The 17,144-nt window shown below is 36.3% G+C and overlaps 1 protein-coding gene across 2 annotated transcripts in view; it reads left to right on the forward strand.

Annotated features, from left to right (window-relative positions):
* GPM6A (glycoprotein M6A) overlaps nt 1-9,090 on the forward strand; it is a 173,725-nt gene extending 164,635 nt beyond the window's left edge. For both annotated transcript variants that reach the window (XM_063310118.1, XM_063310117.1), the window contains exons 4-7: nt 956-1,109; nt 2,001-2,077; nt 3,138-3,203; nt 6,915-9,090. In XM_063310118.1, the coding sequence (XP_063166188.1) occupies nt 956-1,109; nt 2,001-2,077; nt 3,138-3,203; nt 6,915-7,067 (450 nt within the window). In that variant the 3' untranslated portion in view covers nt 7,068-9,090. The remainder of the gene's footprint in view (nt 1-955; nt 1,110-2,000; nt 2,078-3,137; nt 3,204-6,914) is intronic.
* The last annotated feature ends 8,054 nt before the right edge of the window (nt 9,091-17,144 follow it).

Raw genomic sequence — 17,144 nt, forward strand, 5'->3', positions numbered from 1 at the left:
AGCCCCAAGATAAAGTATAAAAATAATAGTAATGTGCTCAAGATTGCACGTATTTTATGAGAGCAGTGTATGTAAAGTAGAGGGTTCTTATGAAATTGCCTTCTTGTGAGACCTAAATGTGTTCATACACTTTGAAAGAATTAGCTCCATACCAGTGACCAAATTCTGTTTTACATTACCCTATCTGGGGATTACATATTGGTGATTATTTTCAATGTATCCTATTCTCCGGCATGGCAATATAGAGAGGGCAACCCTTGATATAAGAGTGGCTATGCTTGTTTCCTTCTGCAATTAAAATCACTGGGATAGAATCCTTTGTCCAGGTTTGAAGTTAATGTAAAGTTCTATCACTGATAGGGTGCGAAATGAGGGATAAATATGTCGTCTTTGTATGATTTCCCCAAGGATGGTAGAACAGTTTTGCCAGAACCACATTCTATGCCTGTATCTTTCATAGAGGTAGCATTTTATTTATTTATTTATTTATTACAGTATTGTATTTCTAAGCCGTTCCAAATTCTATCAGTGGATTAAATATTATTAAAACATCAAAACTTTACAAAAGTTTTCAAATAAAGAAGAAAAATTATAAATCAATAAATGCAATGACTAAATAGATTGAAACATAGAACATACTCATTGAAAGGCACAAACAGAACAGGTACTGTTCCACTTTATAGCATATTTTGTGTTTTGTCAGAGCTGCTACTAATGAATCCTATAGCTCTTTAACTGAAGAATTCTAAATATAGGATTAAATTACTTTAATATGTATATATTCCACCTTGAGTCTTGTCTCTGTCTTACAAGAAATTATTTGCTTATGCCAATTGTGATAGATAGATGAATATTTTATTCTATGGCACATATTTGTTTTGTTCTGTTTGGTGGTTTTTTAAAAAAAAAAATTAAAACTTGCCAGTTTTTGCTCATTTGTTCCTATTTGTTACAGTTTATCATGCTGACATATATCTTCATGCTGGCCTGGTTGGGGGTTACAGCCTTCACCTCTTTGCCTGTTTACATGTATTTCAACCTGTGGACCATTTGTAAAAACACCACCCTTGTGGAAGGAGCAAATTTCTGCTTGGATCTCCGTCAGTTTGGTAAGCAATTGAAATATTGATTAATTCTATCAGTAAAATACTCATTGAAAGGCACAAATTGCTGTATGAAATTTTGGATGTATAGACATATTGATTCCAAATCTATCAATCTCCTTTTGGGTAAATCTCTGAAGCACTGTAAGTCTTTACTAGCAGTAGGCTTTTGATTTTGCTCACCTTGGGTATTTTGATTCTGGTTTTAAACTAATAATATTGTTTTATTGCATGTCAAATTGGAAGTCCCCTGTTAGTTCGGTCTTTAGAGCTCTTCTCTGTCCTTATCAACTCTTCTCTGTCTTTATCAACTATGGGCAAGAGGCTTCTTGGTGGTACGCACAGTAATGGAGTGGTGTCTGGAGTTTATCTGGTACCTGTCAAAGAATTGTCCTTTTGATTTAAAAAAATATATATTTACCAAATTTATATAGCTTCCCATGTCACAGATATGACTCTGGTTTCTGATTTTTACTGGTCTCTTAATCTGTTTTAGCTTTGAAATCCTTTTAGCTTCTGTAAATTCTGGCTTTCTGTGAGCTATTTATACTTCAATTGCTTTTATTATTATTGAATTTAATTTTATTCATTTTCTTGTTTAGGAATTACTTAACTTTGCTATATGGCAGCCCAAAATATTATGAAGGAATACATAATTGACTTCTCAGGACCATATTATGACTTAAACCAGTGAAAACAGAAAAGAGTAAAATTTTTGTACAAAGATTTTAGAACCAACAAACCAGATTGTTCTTTAAATTGTTCTTAAATGTCATGTTACTAAGTAATTGGCTGTTCTTAAACATAAAACTATGTTTAAGTTTATTAATTGTTAAACTCACTAATGAATGTGTGGTAAATATGCATCAAAACCACTGACTATTTCATCTGTTCCAGGAATTGTAACAATTGGAGAAGAAAAAAAGATTTGTACAGCATCTGAAAATTTCCTCAGGATGTGTGAATCTACTGAGGTGAACAAAACTATGAAAAGTTTTGCTAATGTAGAAAGTCATAACTAATACTCTTCCATTTTTTTAACATTCGACAGCAACAAGTTAGCTAGTTAATCCTGAGGATTCTGTTTGTTGTAAGTCCTATTAAACTGAGGAAGGGGTTGATTTGAAGGGTCATAAATAAAACCCATAGTGCTATCATATCTCTGCTGCAACAAATGACTAAATAGTTAATAAAAAAAATGATGTTCTTTAACAATAACATGGGAAAAGAAGAAAAGTATTTTGTGAATGATTTATGGGTTAATAGAAGGCTTACCTTTGTTCATTTTCAATTGACTGATGGCTCCACATACTCAGTTTGCAATGTGCCATTTTTTTTCAGTTAAAACTTTTTGATTGATGTCTAAGTATAGAAAATGATAAAATATATGAACCTGAGCCTTCACTGAAGTAACATATCACCAGTATCCTTAGCCATAAGTCCAGTTCAGGAATAATTACTTTATCTTTCATTTCCAAACCATGATTGGAAAGATTATAATTGTGCTTGTGGTTGTAAACTCTCCATCTCACCTTCTTCAGTTAAATCATATTTTAGCTTTTCCTCTTATCTTTTTTAGTTAAGGGGGGGGGGATCACATTTTGACTGGGTTGCACTTTTGATTTGCAAACAAACAGGTTTTGACTCATAGTTTACCCAGTACAGATGTAGCTGTATTTGTCTTGTTCAGATAAATGTAGTTTTGCTTCCATCCTGGAAGCAGAGAGAACTGGAGAACAGAAGAGGCAGAGGGAAAATATTGGGGGAAAAAGTTCAATCTCTGTTGACTTAATGCTAAATCATGCTTTGTTGTTACATTGATACCTTTTGATTGATACCTACAATTTTCAGAGGCAACATAAAGAAAATAATGAATAGTGGTAGTGATTCTTGATTTCAAGAAATCAATGAACTTTAAAACAGCAACAATATGACAATATTTATTGTGCAGTTTTTGTGCCCTATGATACTTGCACAGTATGGGTTCAGTTGGTGTTCTTAGTTTGTAATTTGCCTTCCTTCTTCCTTTTGTAGCTGAACATGACATTCCATTTGTTTATTGTAGCCCTTGCTGGGGCTGGAGCAGCTGTCATTGCTATGGTAAGATTTAGACAACTTTGCCTTTGTGATAAGTCATAATGAATACTGCAACAATCTATATGTTTGGGATACTTACCAAATAACTTGAAAGATAATCACAGGAACTTTGATGCTCCATCATGTGAAAGTTTGCGGAAATTCATGTCACAAGAGATAGGGAGTATGACTTATGATTAGCCCAATGTCATCCACTAAACATCATGATTAAATAGGCATTTGTCCAAATCCCTTTGGCCCTAATAATAACATACTATTCATTGTCCTACAATTCATTCATGATTGTTTTGGAGTGCAATTTTTAAGCACTCAAAGACTAATAGATAATTATATACACAAAATCAAATATATAAAATCATTTCAGTCATAAATTTAGCATCTAGTAGTCATCTGATCCTGCAAACCTTTAACTTTTCTTTTCACTATTTGATCCTTCCCAGCTTTTTTGAAATAGGCAATAAATCTTTACCATTAATTTCAACAGATTTCCTATTTCAGTAGCTCAAGAGTTGACATTCTGTGTTCTATGGGTCTCATGCAGACCCAGATCAGATCCAGATCACAACACCAAAATTGAATAGCAAAATTGCTAATTGGTCAATGAAAATGTTTTATTCTTTATATTTTTAGTAAAATTAAAATTGACAGTGGTTGCTTAAGCCTTTGCAAGACATAATATAACCCTTTCAATTCTTAAACCTCTTGCCAAATCTTCCTTATACCACCCCAAAGGGCTAAATATTTTTGGTCTCTCAGTTGCTGATGTTTTTTGGACACACTCCATGCACAAAGGATTCCAGAGATGGTGGCTGTTATTATTATATGTTCCAGACTAGAACAAGGATTAATGGATTCTTTAAAGTAGCTTAATCTTTAAGAGTCCCAGGTAAATATTTCTGTTCAGAATATGATATACTGCATTCATTTATTTTGTGTTATATTTTTGTAACTCTTCTACTCTTGGCTGTATAAAAACACTTCTGGCCAAAACAGCTATAGTCAGAATGTTCACAGTGACAAAATTTCACCCCTAAGGTAACATTTTCATTGCTTCATGTGGTAAAATACAGTACGTATTCTCTTTCATATCATAGAAAGTTCTTTGGCACAGAGAAATACTGCAATTTTTCAAATGGTTATGATCAGAAAAGAATTGCGGAGTCCTTGGTGCTCTCTGAGCCTTGTTGTTTTCTTGCAGATGTTTCATTGCCAGGCTAGGCAACATCTTCAGTGCAAAGAGGGAATGGGTCTTGCTCTCAATTTATATACTGTGATTTGCCCTGCTTGTGTTGGTGGAGGTGTTGTTCTCTCCTTGGGAGTTCTTTGATTGGGCTGTAGTTTGCTGCTTGGTTGATTGCCTGAGTTAATAGTTCCTTGGTTAAGGTGTATTGTGCTGTTTGATGGTTCATCTGGTGTTAATTCTAGTGTTGATTTTTGCATATCTGGGTGTTGATTGCTGGCAAGGGAGTGTACTGGTCTTTTGGCCTTTCTATTGTCTCTTTTGAATGGTATGTAAATGTTATTTACTTCTATGTGTCTGTTGATGGCTGTTTGGTCTGAGTGCCAGGCTTCCAGGAATTCTCTGGCATTTTTGGATTTGGCTTGGTTTAGGATGCTCACAGTTTCCAGTTGAAACTATGGTTGAGTCTGTCCATGTGTTGTGAGATTAAGGAGTTCTCATCATGTCTTCTGACTGCTAGTTGGTGTTTGTGGATGTGCTCTGCTAGTCTTCTGCCTGTCTGTCCTACATAGTGGCTGTTACAGTCTTTGCATTGTATGTTGTAAATAACTCCAGTTTTTTCTTCTTGGGCTATTGGGTCTTTTGGGTTGCTTAATACGTTTTGAAGAGTTTTAGTTCAACACAAGCAGGACAAGCTGCTTGTATATAAACTGAGAGCGAGGCCCACTCCCTCTTTGCTGAAGATGTTGGGTAGCCTGGCAATGAAACGTCTGCAAGAAAACAACAAGGCTCAGAGAGCACCAAGGACTCCACAGTTCAACCCTGAGCTACAAATATTTGCTTCGATCAGAAAAGAATTGCCAGTAAGAATAACTTTCAAACTCTACCTTAAAAACAATGTTATTCCATTTGAATGATGCTAGTAATAGGTAGCAAAAATGACAGAGACCACCAGTGTAAGCCCCATGACAAAGATACATAACCAGGTATAGGTCAAAATAGTGGTATAGTTCTATTTGTGTTTTGAGTGCCAATCCTTGAAATTATACCTACAGTATATTTTGTTCAAGTTTTTGTTACTAAAAGTTCCTGAAGATTGGTCTTTCTGTGTTCAGGGGACTGCACAATCTTTGAGGTAGCCCTCAGACTACATACGACACCTAAGCAAAATAGCTATATACTCTCTGAAGCTTTTTGACCAATCCTTTGGAAAGCTTCACCATCCATCTCAGAGAGCTTGTCTCTTTGTAAGTTCTATTTCTTACAATTTCCACATTGTCCCAGGGGTACCAATGTGTTTTCGGACATCTCCATTTCCATCTGCCATACCTGTTTATAGTTTCACAGCATCCTTATTTCCAAGAATTGGGCATGGCTGTTAGGGTTCCCAAGTAACATTCAGGTAAAGTGACCCTTTAAAACTGGCTATGTTTCCTAAGCCCCTTTTAATCCCTATAAAAGATTAGGATTCCTATGGGAGAAATTAAGGAATATTTTCTTACCCATTAAATCCCCCCCAGACTCCCCAAAAAGGGACAGAAAATTTTATCCAGTCCTTTCTAATGACAGCCTGAAGTCACTGGCCACAAGAGAGATATTCTTCTGAGACTCATTTTCTAAAAGTGGATCTCCCAGCAACAAGACCATTGAAACATTCCTGCTGTACAGCAAGAAAAGAGGTGCTTTTGCTGGACAAGCAGTAGTTCCTTATGCAATGAATGTATACTTTCAACACTGAAGTAAGTGCTGCAACTAGCTAGTTAGGAAGTTAAAAAAAATAAAGTTATTAAAGTTAATGTCAAACAAGAACAAAAGAAGCAATTAGGATGGTTTGAAGGAAAGGACAAAGCTGCAGAGTAATAATTCTGCAAACTTGTGTGTGTAGAAGTTATCAGAAATGGTGGTGTGAAAGACAAAAAAACAACACACACAGACACACACAGACACCCACACCCACAGACACACACACAGTATATGTATATGTGTGTCTGTGTCTGTGTGTATATATATATACACACAGTATATACACACACACACACACACATACATATACTTGCATATACACACATGTACATACAGTATATGCATAAACATATATACACATACAATGAATACTTGCATTTTGACACTGTTAGCAAAATTATTGGGATTTTCATAGTCAACAGGAATAAATAATAAGGTGAGTAAATGAGGTGGAGCATAGCCAAAAAGGAAAATAACAAGTGAACAAGTGAAAAAAACAGGAATATGTATGAATGTCTTTCCAACAAGCCAAAAACCATATAGAAAAGGGATAATTGCAAAAATAAACATAGCAAACAAGTTAGTATTTCCAGCTTATATTTTGTTTGCCATGACCTATTTTGGGAATATAATTATTTTAAATAGTTCCTGCTTGTTTAGGAAAGGGCTTTTACAGTACACACATTCCAAGTGGGTATGATAAAATGTGGTGTTAATTAATGTGATTAAAATCACAAGATTTCTCTCTCTCTCTCTCCCTCTTTCCCTCTCTCTCTCTCTCTCTCTCTCAGGTCCACTACCTTATGGTCCTGTCTGCTAACTGGGCCTATGTGAAAGATGCTTGCAGAATGCAGAAGTATGAGGATATTAAATCAAAGGAAGAGCAAGAATTACATGATATTCATTCTACCCGCTCCAAAGAGCGGCTTAATGCATACACATAAGGGAAACCTTGTCTTACTTTCTACCATTATTTGCTTTGCTGTTTAACTAAAGGCCACCCATCTCTCCATTTTTAAAATCAAAATGAAAAAGTGTTTCTCACAAAACAGTAGGGTGACTTGTACATTGCCCCTGTATAATTCTTGGTTGTCCAGCACTTGGTTTCTTAATTAGTTAATAGCTTGTGTGATCAGTTTCTACTACAAAGCTCCTGAAACAGCCTTTCCTGCATCTTAAAATGATTAATTTCTGTTAGATCCAGAATACTAACTATTGTCAAATACGGAGATGTGTTTGATTTTTTAAAAATCACTTCATATGTGTTATGCATAATACCTTTTTTCTTATCTGTTTTTGAACAAGGACAAATAGCTTTTTATACTTTTTAGTTTGGATTTTAGTAAGTACTTTAACTACAGGTATACTTCTAAGGGACCACTCGTACACCATGTACAATTTTTTGAGGAGGCACACTGTTGACATTCCTTCAGATTTGGAAATCTTGCCAGGTGGACCAGTGAGCATCTTGATGGAGGGTCCTGAGAACATTTTAAAAACTATCAAAGGTGCAATTTCTAAATTTGTAAGAGTAGGTAAAAAACAAAAAGAAGTGCTTCTTATCTTTGTTAACATTGTATGATTCTTGATGTACTTAATGGAGTATTCACTATTTTAAAGTTTCATTGATAGCTATTCCTGTTTATATTGTGAGCATGCAGACCGTGGTGCTTGTAATGCATGGCCATGAGTCTTTTTCAAAGCGTATAATGACCACAGTTACCTTCAAGAGTTGCAGTGTATAGACAAATGTTACATAGAGTTATGTATAGGTTTCTACAGAATGACCTCTGTAATCCCACAATGGCTATGCTAAACTGGAGCTGTTCATGTGCTGATCTGCGCAATTTCTGCTTAGCTATATTTATAAAAATGCTATATCTATAATACAGCAATCTTAAGAGCCAGAGTCTTTTTACCTGCTTTAAACAATTAAGTGGATTGCACCTGTCTGAACTATACATATAATGTATGTGATCTTTTTTGAGGAGGCTTTCATAATTGTAATAGCTTGGCTTGTAGCTTTCTACACACATACCGGTTTACCTGTATTATGTTAAAGTGAAGTTAATGGCTGCTACTGGAGCTATTGTTTGGAAATGTTAGTAATATATTTGAACCTTTATTTTCAGTAAGAAAATATTAAGAGAAAAGTCAGTCATGTTAATCTGAAAGAAGTACCTGTCTTAAAATGAACAAAAACACACAAAAATATACATTTTTTTAAAAAAAAGTATTATTGGACCAAATTTGGTGTTTTTAATTTCTTTGCCTATTTCTAATGCTACAAGAATGCTGTAAAGTGTCTTTTAAAGTGATGTATTCTGACAAGACATTTTTGTCAGTGTTTTTAAAAAAATCTAGCTAGTTTGTGCACTTATTGGATCATTGTGAATTCTTTCTCAGTGTAAGTGCATTTCTAATAAAAATTATTGAGTAAAACTCTTCTTTGTACAATAACTAGTCATGCATCATCAGTAATTTTTACCAATTCTTGTAGTAGGTAGAGGGTAATTCAGTAGTTACTTGTGGCATGTTTATGCATCAAGTAGTATTAGTTCATTTGCATTTTTTAATTTTCTTTTCTTTTCTTTTTCTTTTCTTTTCTTTTTTACACTTTACTGTCTTAAGGGGTCAACATTCCAAAATGTGCAGTACCAGTATTTACAATTCTGCAGAGGTATTATTAACTTCTTTCTATTCTATATTGTAGTGTTTCAGTTTTGTGTCTTAAAACAGTTTGTGATGCTTTTTAAAACGTCTTTTAAACTCATGTAATGATGTTGATGCTTTTGGCTTTTCTCTGTATTAGAGTTTGTATTTTCACAAAGATTGCTTTGTAGCAGGCATTATAATTAATCTGTTTTGTACATAAATGTGCCAACAGCTTGATGGTGGCGTTTTTGAAATGTAGAACCAAGTGCTTGCAAAAATGTAATAAATACACTTGTGTACTTTGTGTACTTATTGGTTGTCAGTGTTTCATTTCTCCTTTTAGAAGCCAAAGTATTACTGATGACAGTAATAGGCAACCTGTACATGGACAATAGCAGCAGCCAGTGTCTTTTCTTTTTGCACTGCAGAAATTCAACAGTATAATATCAAATTGTAGGGAAAAATAAAATATAAATAAAATAGGTTTAATATGCCTGCTTGTGTGTGGATTTTTTACTGTAAAAGCCAAAGTCTGCAAGATGGGAAGAGTGGAAACAGACTCAAAATTCTGGTATCTCTTCAGTGACATCACTGCCATGTATCCCGCAATCTTCAGAAACCAAGGGGGTCAGCTGAGTCCATGCCCATCTGCAAACAGTTCGGTCATTCTGGATTTATAAGAAAGGTTTGCATTGTAACACCATTAATGCTGCTTCTGGGCACTTATAATATCAACATTTAGCAAGCATCAAATCAAATTCCTTAATTTCAGTGAATGACCAATATTAAAACAGCAGCAGCAGCAACAACAACCAGACAAGAGCAATAAAGGAATAGGGTGAGCAATAAAAACATAAAATACAAAGCAGAGAATATTGGATCCATGTGAGTTCTTAAGCCAACATTTGGATATAGTATAATATAATATGTAAAACAGATTATTATTAAGACTATTAAGACTAAAACTAAAACTCAGGAGTAAAACTAATAGTAATAATGATATTGAATAAAAGGAATTTTTCAGTTGACTATCTCTTTGTGAATTTTAATTTCTGCCACACAAAATGTAGGTACATTATATGTGCTGAATCATTTCCTGTTAAACAAGTGAAAATCTCACCTCAGTTTTTGGTTGCCCTGCTTCTACTATGAAAGTTGCATTGGCAACCCATCTGGGTGTTTGGAATAGTGTTTCAAAGAACTTAGTTTGTATAATCTGTAATGTGAAATTGCTCAAGTTGAGCACCATGAAGTATTTGGCCCATGAGTTTTGCAATAAAAAGTTTCAGAGCTGCTTGCATGCAGTCCTTACCCTTTATTCATGTGAATTTAGTAATGGCTGCTGTACTTTTTTATATTTGTAAAGTGACATAATGGCTCTGCTAGGGGAGACTTAAATGGAGTACTAACCTGAGGCTCCAAAGGAGCAAGTGTGGTTGATTATATTATGGATCCATGTACTTATGCTCATTTAATAACCTATTTCTACATTGGAAATCACCCATATAGTTACCGTTTCCCATTAATCTGCTGGCTGAATCCTAAAATAACTACTAAGTTCCTAGTTGTATCTCCATGTCCCACCAAGGCCACAATAACAAGACACATTAGGAATAAATGGTCTTCCAGAGTGGCAAAAAACATGCCTGCTCTGTTGAATTCAGAATCCCTTCTTCAACTGCGCTCCCAAATTTGTTTAGCAGACTCCTCTGAACAGATATTATCACATTATCAGCCTATTATCCACACTCTTCAGGCCGCACTATCAAGACTACTATCAATTTGCTCTAGCCCCTTTCATATGAGATCCAAACCTTGGTTTGATGCAGTTTGATATTTTACCTGTATTATTAACAGCGCTTCATTTACTCAATTTCTTTTTCTTCAATGGTCCATTTAAATCTTTTGGATTTTCTAGCAAACACCACTACTTTTGTTTTCTGATAATTAATTATCAGGGAGTGCTCTTGACAGTAATTAGCAAAAGCTTTTAAAATTTGCCTAAGACCTATCAGTGTTAATGAAAAAAGCCACATCATCCACATCTAAATAAATGATGTGCTACCTCGCAAGTTTGGGGAGGCGAAGACCCGAATTGGTTAAACTACCATGTAAGGATTTCAATAAAGACTGAAAAGAATAGGAGCCAAGATACAGCCTTGTCTTCTCTGCAACAGCTCCCGCCCTTTGGAACATCCTTCCCCCAGAAGTGAGGCTAGCCCCCTCCCTCCTGGACTTCAGAAAACAGCTGAAGACTTGGTTTTGTCGCCTTGCCTGGAATAGGGAGGGGAAGAGCCATTCTTGGGGCTGGTTGATTCCCTAGTTCTGCGGGGACCAGTTTTATGCCCTTATGGTTTGAATTAGATCTGCCATGGCTTGGATTTTATTGCATTTTATGCTGACTGATTAATGGTGATATTTATGATTTTATTGACATTTTAATTGTTTTTATTGTGAACTGCCCAGGGTCCCCCGTGTGGGGGAGATGGGTGGTGATAAAAATTTGATAAACAAACAAACAAACAAATATATAAAAATAAATTCCTTTTAGCACAGGGATTGGGCTAGATAAAATAGCTTGGGCATTACACCTGATCTAACAGTGGTGTTATAAAGTTGTTGGATTAGTAACAGAAGTCGCTTGTCCATGCTTAAGTTGCTTAACTTCTCCCAAAGAACTGATCTCAGTGTTGAGTAAGAAGCTGATTTTAGGTTGATAGAAGCCTACATGTTGCAGATCTGTTATTCCGTCTGTATCGTCAATACATTATATAAAACCCAAACATTGTGAAATGGTTAGGGGGGAAACCACTTCACTCATTACTGAGGATTAACTCTCTATCCACTCTTGCAATTTCTAATTCAAGTGGTTAACATAGAGTTTCCCTTCCATCCCCTTTTAAAAATATTGGGACAATAATTACTGTTCTCCAATCCTGGGGGATATGCCCTGAGTCATCTACGTAAGAAAAGGGATTTCAGAAGCTCAGGCAAGGTGGAGTCACCACCAGGAGCCCTAACTGGCTTCAAATAGTCTGGGAGTTTTCTTACTTTGATGGCTGATACTGGGGGCCATGATTTTTCTTTCTTTTTTTAAGTTTGTAGATTTGCCCATTTTTCTTGAAGTATTTTCTTCTTTATGAACTGTAGTGGGATTAAACATAAATATTCTCAGTGCTCTGCCTTCTGACTGAAGTCCTGTCAGCTCAGGTTTTATCTCTTTTTCACATTGAAATTATTTAGGTTTTCTTCAGAAGGCCATATTTGTAATTCTAAAAGGCCCTTTTAAAACTGAACTCCAAAAGTTGGCCATCATTCATGGTGTCAGCTGTTCAGAGCATTTTTACACACCCACAATTTCACTGGCACAAAAGGGAAAGTCTTTATGACTTCCATATTTACCTAACATGGTATTAGCAAGTTCAGAAGTAGGTTTTATGAAAATAGCTCACAAAGACATATGGAAAGGATTCAAATTCAATATATCTAATTCATTTGAATATCATGATTATAAGGAATTAATTGAAACATCAAATCAAAAACTTGAGATTTCACTCTAAAATTGAAAGCTTCAAGAACCTAACCTATATTTTAGGCAATAGAGCAAAACCATAGGGACTTCAGGATAAAAAGCATCCTGACAATTTAACTATCTCATTATTTTCTTGAGAACAATATTTCTTTGGGGAACCAGGGAACTAAGTGTCCAGTTTCTAACTCCTCTTACTACACTATGGATAGAAGAACATTTAGCTAAAGGTAAGTAAAATTAACCCTTTCAAGGAAAAAACTAAAACAAATTCTTCCAATCCAGAAATTGGCTTCTCTTCAGGCACTTTGGCAGGAAATCAAATAACTCTATTCTCTTCAATAAAACTTTGGAATGGGTTGCACCAGCTGGGATGGATAAAAAAAAAAAATCTATTCAGTAGTTAGAAGGTGGTCTTTTTGCACATGCTGATTGCAGGGCAAAAGAGCTCAGGAATATCCCAAACTCCACCCTAAGCCGGTTTGGTCTAGTGGTTAAGGCAATGGGCTAGAAACCAGGAGTCTGTGAGTTCTAGTCCTGCCTTTGGCATGAAAGCTGGCTGGATGACCTTGGACCAGTCACAAACTCTCAGTCCAACTCACTTCACAGGGTTGTTGTTGTGGGGGAAATAGGAGGAGGAAGGAGTAATAGGTATTGTGTGTTCCTCACCTTGAGTTATTTATAAAAATAATAAAGGTGGGATAGAAAATAAATAAACAAAATAAGTATACCTGATGTAACCAACAAGTAGCACTTTTGTGCACCCTGAACATTTATTTCAGTTACGGTGCACATGAAACAGCATCAGCAAAAAAAGGGGGATTGTGGTGCATAAGATGTTCTTGGACACCCCAGGGGTGTTTTGTATCATTCTCACATTCAGACTTGTGATGCACTCCACACAGGTTGATTTCATTACCTGTGGCTTGGATTAGCTGCAAGGGACCTATTACATATTCTCCAAAAATACTTCTAACACATCTAGCACCTGGTATTCTAGCCTAGATTCTGTCTAAAATGGAATTTGAATATCCTTAATTTCTCTTTCATGTACCCCCCCCTTTTTTTTTTTCCTCAAGCGCTAACATTAAGGATTACTACATTTCCCTTCTTTTCAAACTGCTTAAAATGACTGGTAAAAACTTGTTTTGAAGTTCACTGAAACTTTGTTGAACCTGAAATCTTCTGCAAGTTGGATTGATGGGCAAATATTTAATATATGTGTGTTTTGATCTGGAGGATGTTGTATCCGTTTTAAATTTTAAGTGCCCTACATCTCTGATCAAATCTGAAAACAGTCTTTAGTTGTGACTTGGACACAAATTTGACATACAGATTAAATTAAACTCACTCATTATATTGGTTTCCAGTGAGAGAAATAGAAGCACATGCTTACTTTGCCCATCAAGTAAACAAAAGAGAAATGCTAAACACTGGCAGATCATTTCCCCTGTTTGCTTCTGGATGGAGATTGCTTGCAGAACCTGAATTCCATTTCCAACCATCATTTCAGTAATTATTCATTGTAGGCATGCTAATTAAGTCCATGAATTTATAGCAGGCAGAATAAATTAATACTAATTTTAGCTCACAAAATGTTTATTTATAAATAGCATGTGTAGAATCTGTACAGTAGTTTTCTGATCATATATATTAAAAACCCATGGTACCTTGTTATCTTGTATAGCATGATCTTTGTCAGTTGCCTGGATAACTGTGGAATCCATATTCTATTGTCAGACTCATTGCATTAATAGTCTTAATTATTCAGAGGACATCTGTCTGTAAATGAACTTGTGCTTGCTCTTTCTTGTTATAACATCTGCAGGTCCTGAAAAACAGAAATGACACTGTACTGCATTACCAAATAAGTCTGAACACACTTGAAAAAAAATATTTGATCTCTGTTTTTGGTGCTTAATCATTAGAGTGTTCAATCTGAAACCACCTATGGAAGAATGGATACATGGTATTCTTTCTCTCTTGTATAGCGTTATTTCTTAGAATATTCATGAATGGAGGAAAATGGTTGAACATGGAGGAAGAAGACAGGAGAGGGACATTCCACAGGAACTTGTAAAATACAGACATCTGGTGGCCACAGAGAGCAGCAATTCAAGAATGGATTTAGAATTTTATTGCTTTACATAATCCTGGCCATCTTTGTGGCCAGGATGCTTTCTATATGCATTAACTCTCTGCAGCTGGTTTGCTTTCTGACCCAACTTTCAACTGTTCTAATTTAACTACAATTTCGTTTTGCCTTTTCTGTATGGAAAGTACACAGGTTCTGTGACATGTGCTGTTTAATTATTGCTTCTCCAGTTAATATTGTATCCAGATCTGATCTATTTAATTATTTTATTCTTTTAAACTACCATGGACAATAAAAATACCAACCAAAACAAGCATAATAATATCAAAAATTAAAACAAGAATATACAAGAGGAGAGCAATTATTCTTTTCTGCCTTGCTGGTGTGAGAGTTTGCAGTAATGTACTTCCTCCATCTTTACATCACCCTATCATTATAATTGGAAGTAAGTCCCAATGAACTCAGAAGCTAGGAAAGCCATAATATGATTAACTTGATCTGATATGTTTAATGATTAAATATTATTTATAAAACACAGTTGGTAGAATCACCCACACAGTAAGTTGAAACCAATGAAAGCATGTTATGGCTTAGTGGGATGCAAGCATTAACCTGTACAAGCCATAATTTATTATTAAATTATTATCCAAGACTGCAGATAAAATCTTAATAATAACCTAAAACTCTCATTTAGCAAATACTTTCTGTCATTTTATTCCCTCTTCCATTGCATGTATCTTTTAGTCAAACTTGGTGACATACAGGCTGGACCATCACAATGTGATCAACACAACTCTGGATTAACAAAACATGGTTGCTGTGTTTCATATAATATTTTATGCTCTCCAGTTTTTAAAACCATATTAATAGTGCGTGTCCTGACTCACAAATATGCTAAAAGGATAACTGGGTTCCAGCAACATGCTGATCCACAAGTACCTAATCTTATTTTAGCTAAGTCTAACATGTTGCTAGACTTAGCTTAGACTTAGCAAACCCAGTCACTGTGTCATCCCAAGCAGCCATTATGTATCCCAAACACACTGAAATTTTCCAGTAGTGATACATATCAGTTTCTGGAACACACATAACAAAACAGGTGGAGTAACACTGCAACATACTGTACATAAAACAGGAGCTGAAAAATGCACCAAGGAGAAGGAGGCCCAATTGGCCCCTGAAAAAAAACAGTGGGAAGGAGACAAAATAAAAAGGCGCCAGGACAAGGAACGGGTTGCCAGAGACAAGCATTCACTGGGACCTTCACTGGAGCCTGAACCAGTTGACAATTCGTCAATGTCTGAAGCAGCACCATCCACAGCCAAGAACCTAGACTCTGAGCCTTGCCTTGCCTTGCCACATTCGGAAACGAAGCCTTGCCTTGCCTTGCTGCGTTCAGAAACAAAGCCTTGCCTTGCCTTGCTGTGTTTGAAATGAAGCCTTGCCTTGCCTTGCCTTGCCTTGTTGTGTCCAGCTGCGGAGCCTTGCCTTGCCTTGCCTTGCAACGTCCAGCTTCAGAGCCTTGCCTTGCTTTGCCATGTCCAGCCACAGAATCTTGCCTTGCTTTGCCCGTTTGGAAGCAAAGCCTTGCCTTGCCTTGCCTTGCCACGTCAGGCCGTGGAGCCTTGCCTTGCCTTGCCATGTCCAGCTTCAGAACCTTGCCTTGCCTTGCCACATCCAGCTGCAGAATCTTGCCTTGCCTTGTCACATCCTGCCACAGAACCTTGCCTCACCTCGTTGTGTTCTGTAGAGGAACCTTGCAGTACAGCCTTGTCATGCCCAGCAACAGAATTTTTTCTCGTTACTTCCCTGCGATTCACAGTGAAGCCTTACCACATCACCTCATCATGCTCCACTCCTGAACCTCGCTCTGCCATCTTACCACACGCTACCGTGGGACCCCAGGGCCCTTCTGTCACCTCTTGCACAGCCTGATTGCCAAGTTGGAGCTGAGAGATTGAAGCCTGAGTGAAACTTAAACTCAGTTGCCTTCCTGTAAATAATTCATAATGTGTAAATAAAGTACAGTATATTTCTTCTTACCCTGGTTGATCCTTACTCTGAACAGAACAAATAAATATATTAATGCAGAGAACAAATAGTTTTACAAATAGAATATATATGTTTCTAAATGCTTACCTATGGGGTCCCAACATGACACCTGTGAGCACCAATTGTATCCATGGAATCTCCCTTAACATACAGTGAACTATTTTGTCCTGCCTAGTTTTTTAATATTTTCCTTAGGGTTGCTCCAAAGGAAAGTGCCAACTGATTGTATCATTTTTATTTATAAGAATGCCTCTCTTGCCCAATAAAAGTCAAAGAAGGTTGTCTGTGCAGCATGATCTAAACCTCATCCTTTTGCAGACAATTCAATGTCAGATTCACATACAAAGAAGCAGGGACTTGAATTGTGGTGCTCCAAATGTCACTTTGACTTTTTTGTCTATACCTGCAGCATGTATGCAGGGCTGTGAACCCATTACAGCAACTATGTATTTGGGGAGATTGCATAGAGGATAGCCATAGGATTCCAGGAAAAGGCATGGCTACTCTAGGACTTATACCCCTGGATGCTCCAAAGCATTTTTTTGCTTTTGAATCAAAAGTTCTGTACAGCCTGACGAGGAAAAAATCCACAAAGTAGAGACAGAAATTTTGTGTGTTTACTCCAAATGTGTTCTCAGAATCAGTTTAACATAGTCATTAAACCTACTTATGGCCCAAAATGTCCCAACT

Source organism: Candoia aspera, chromosome 8 (genome assembly GCF_035149785.1).
Source record: "Candoia aspera isolate rCanAsp1 chromosome 8, rCanAsp1.hap2, whole genome shotgun sequence".
Taxonomy (NCBI): Eukaryota; Metazoa; Chordata; class Lepidosauria; order Squamata; family Boidae; genus Candoia; species Candoia aspera.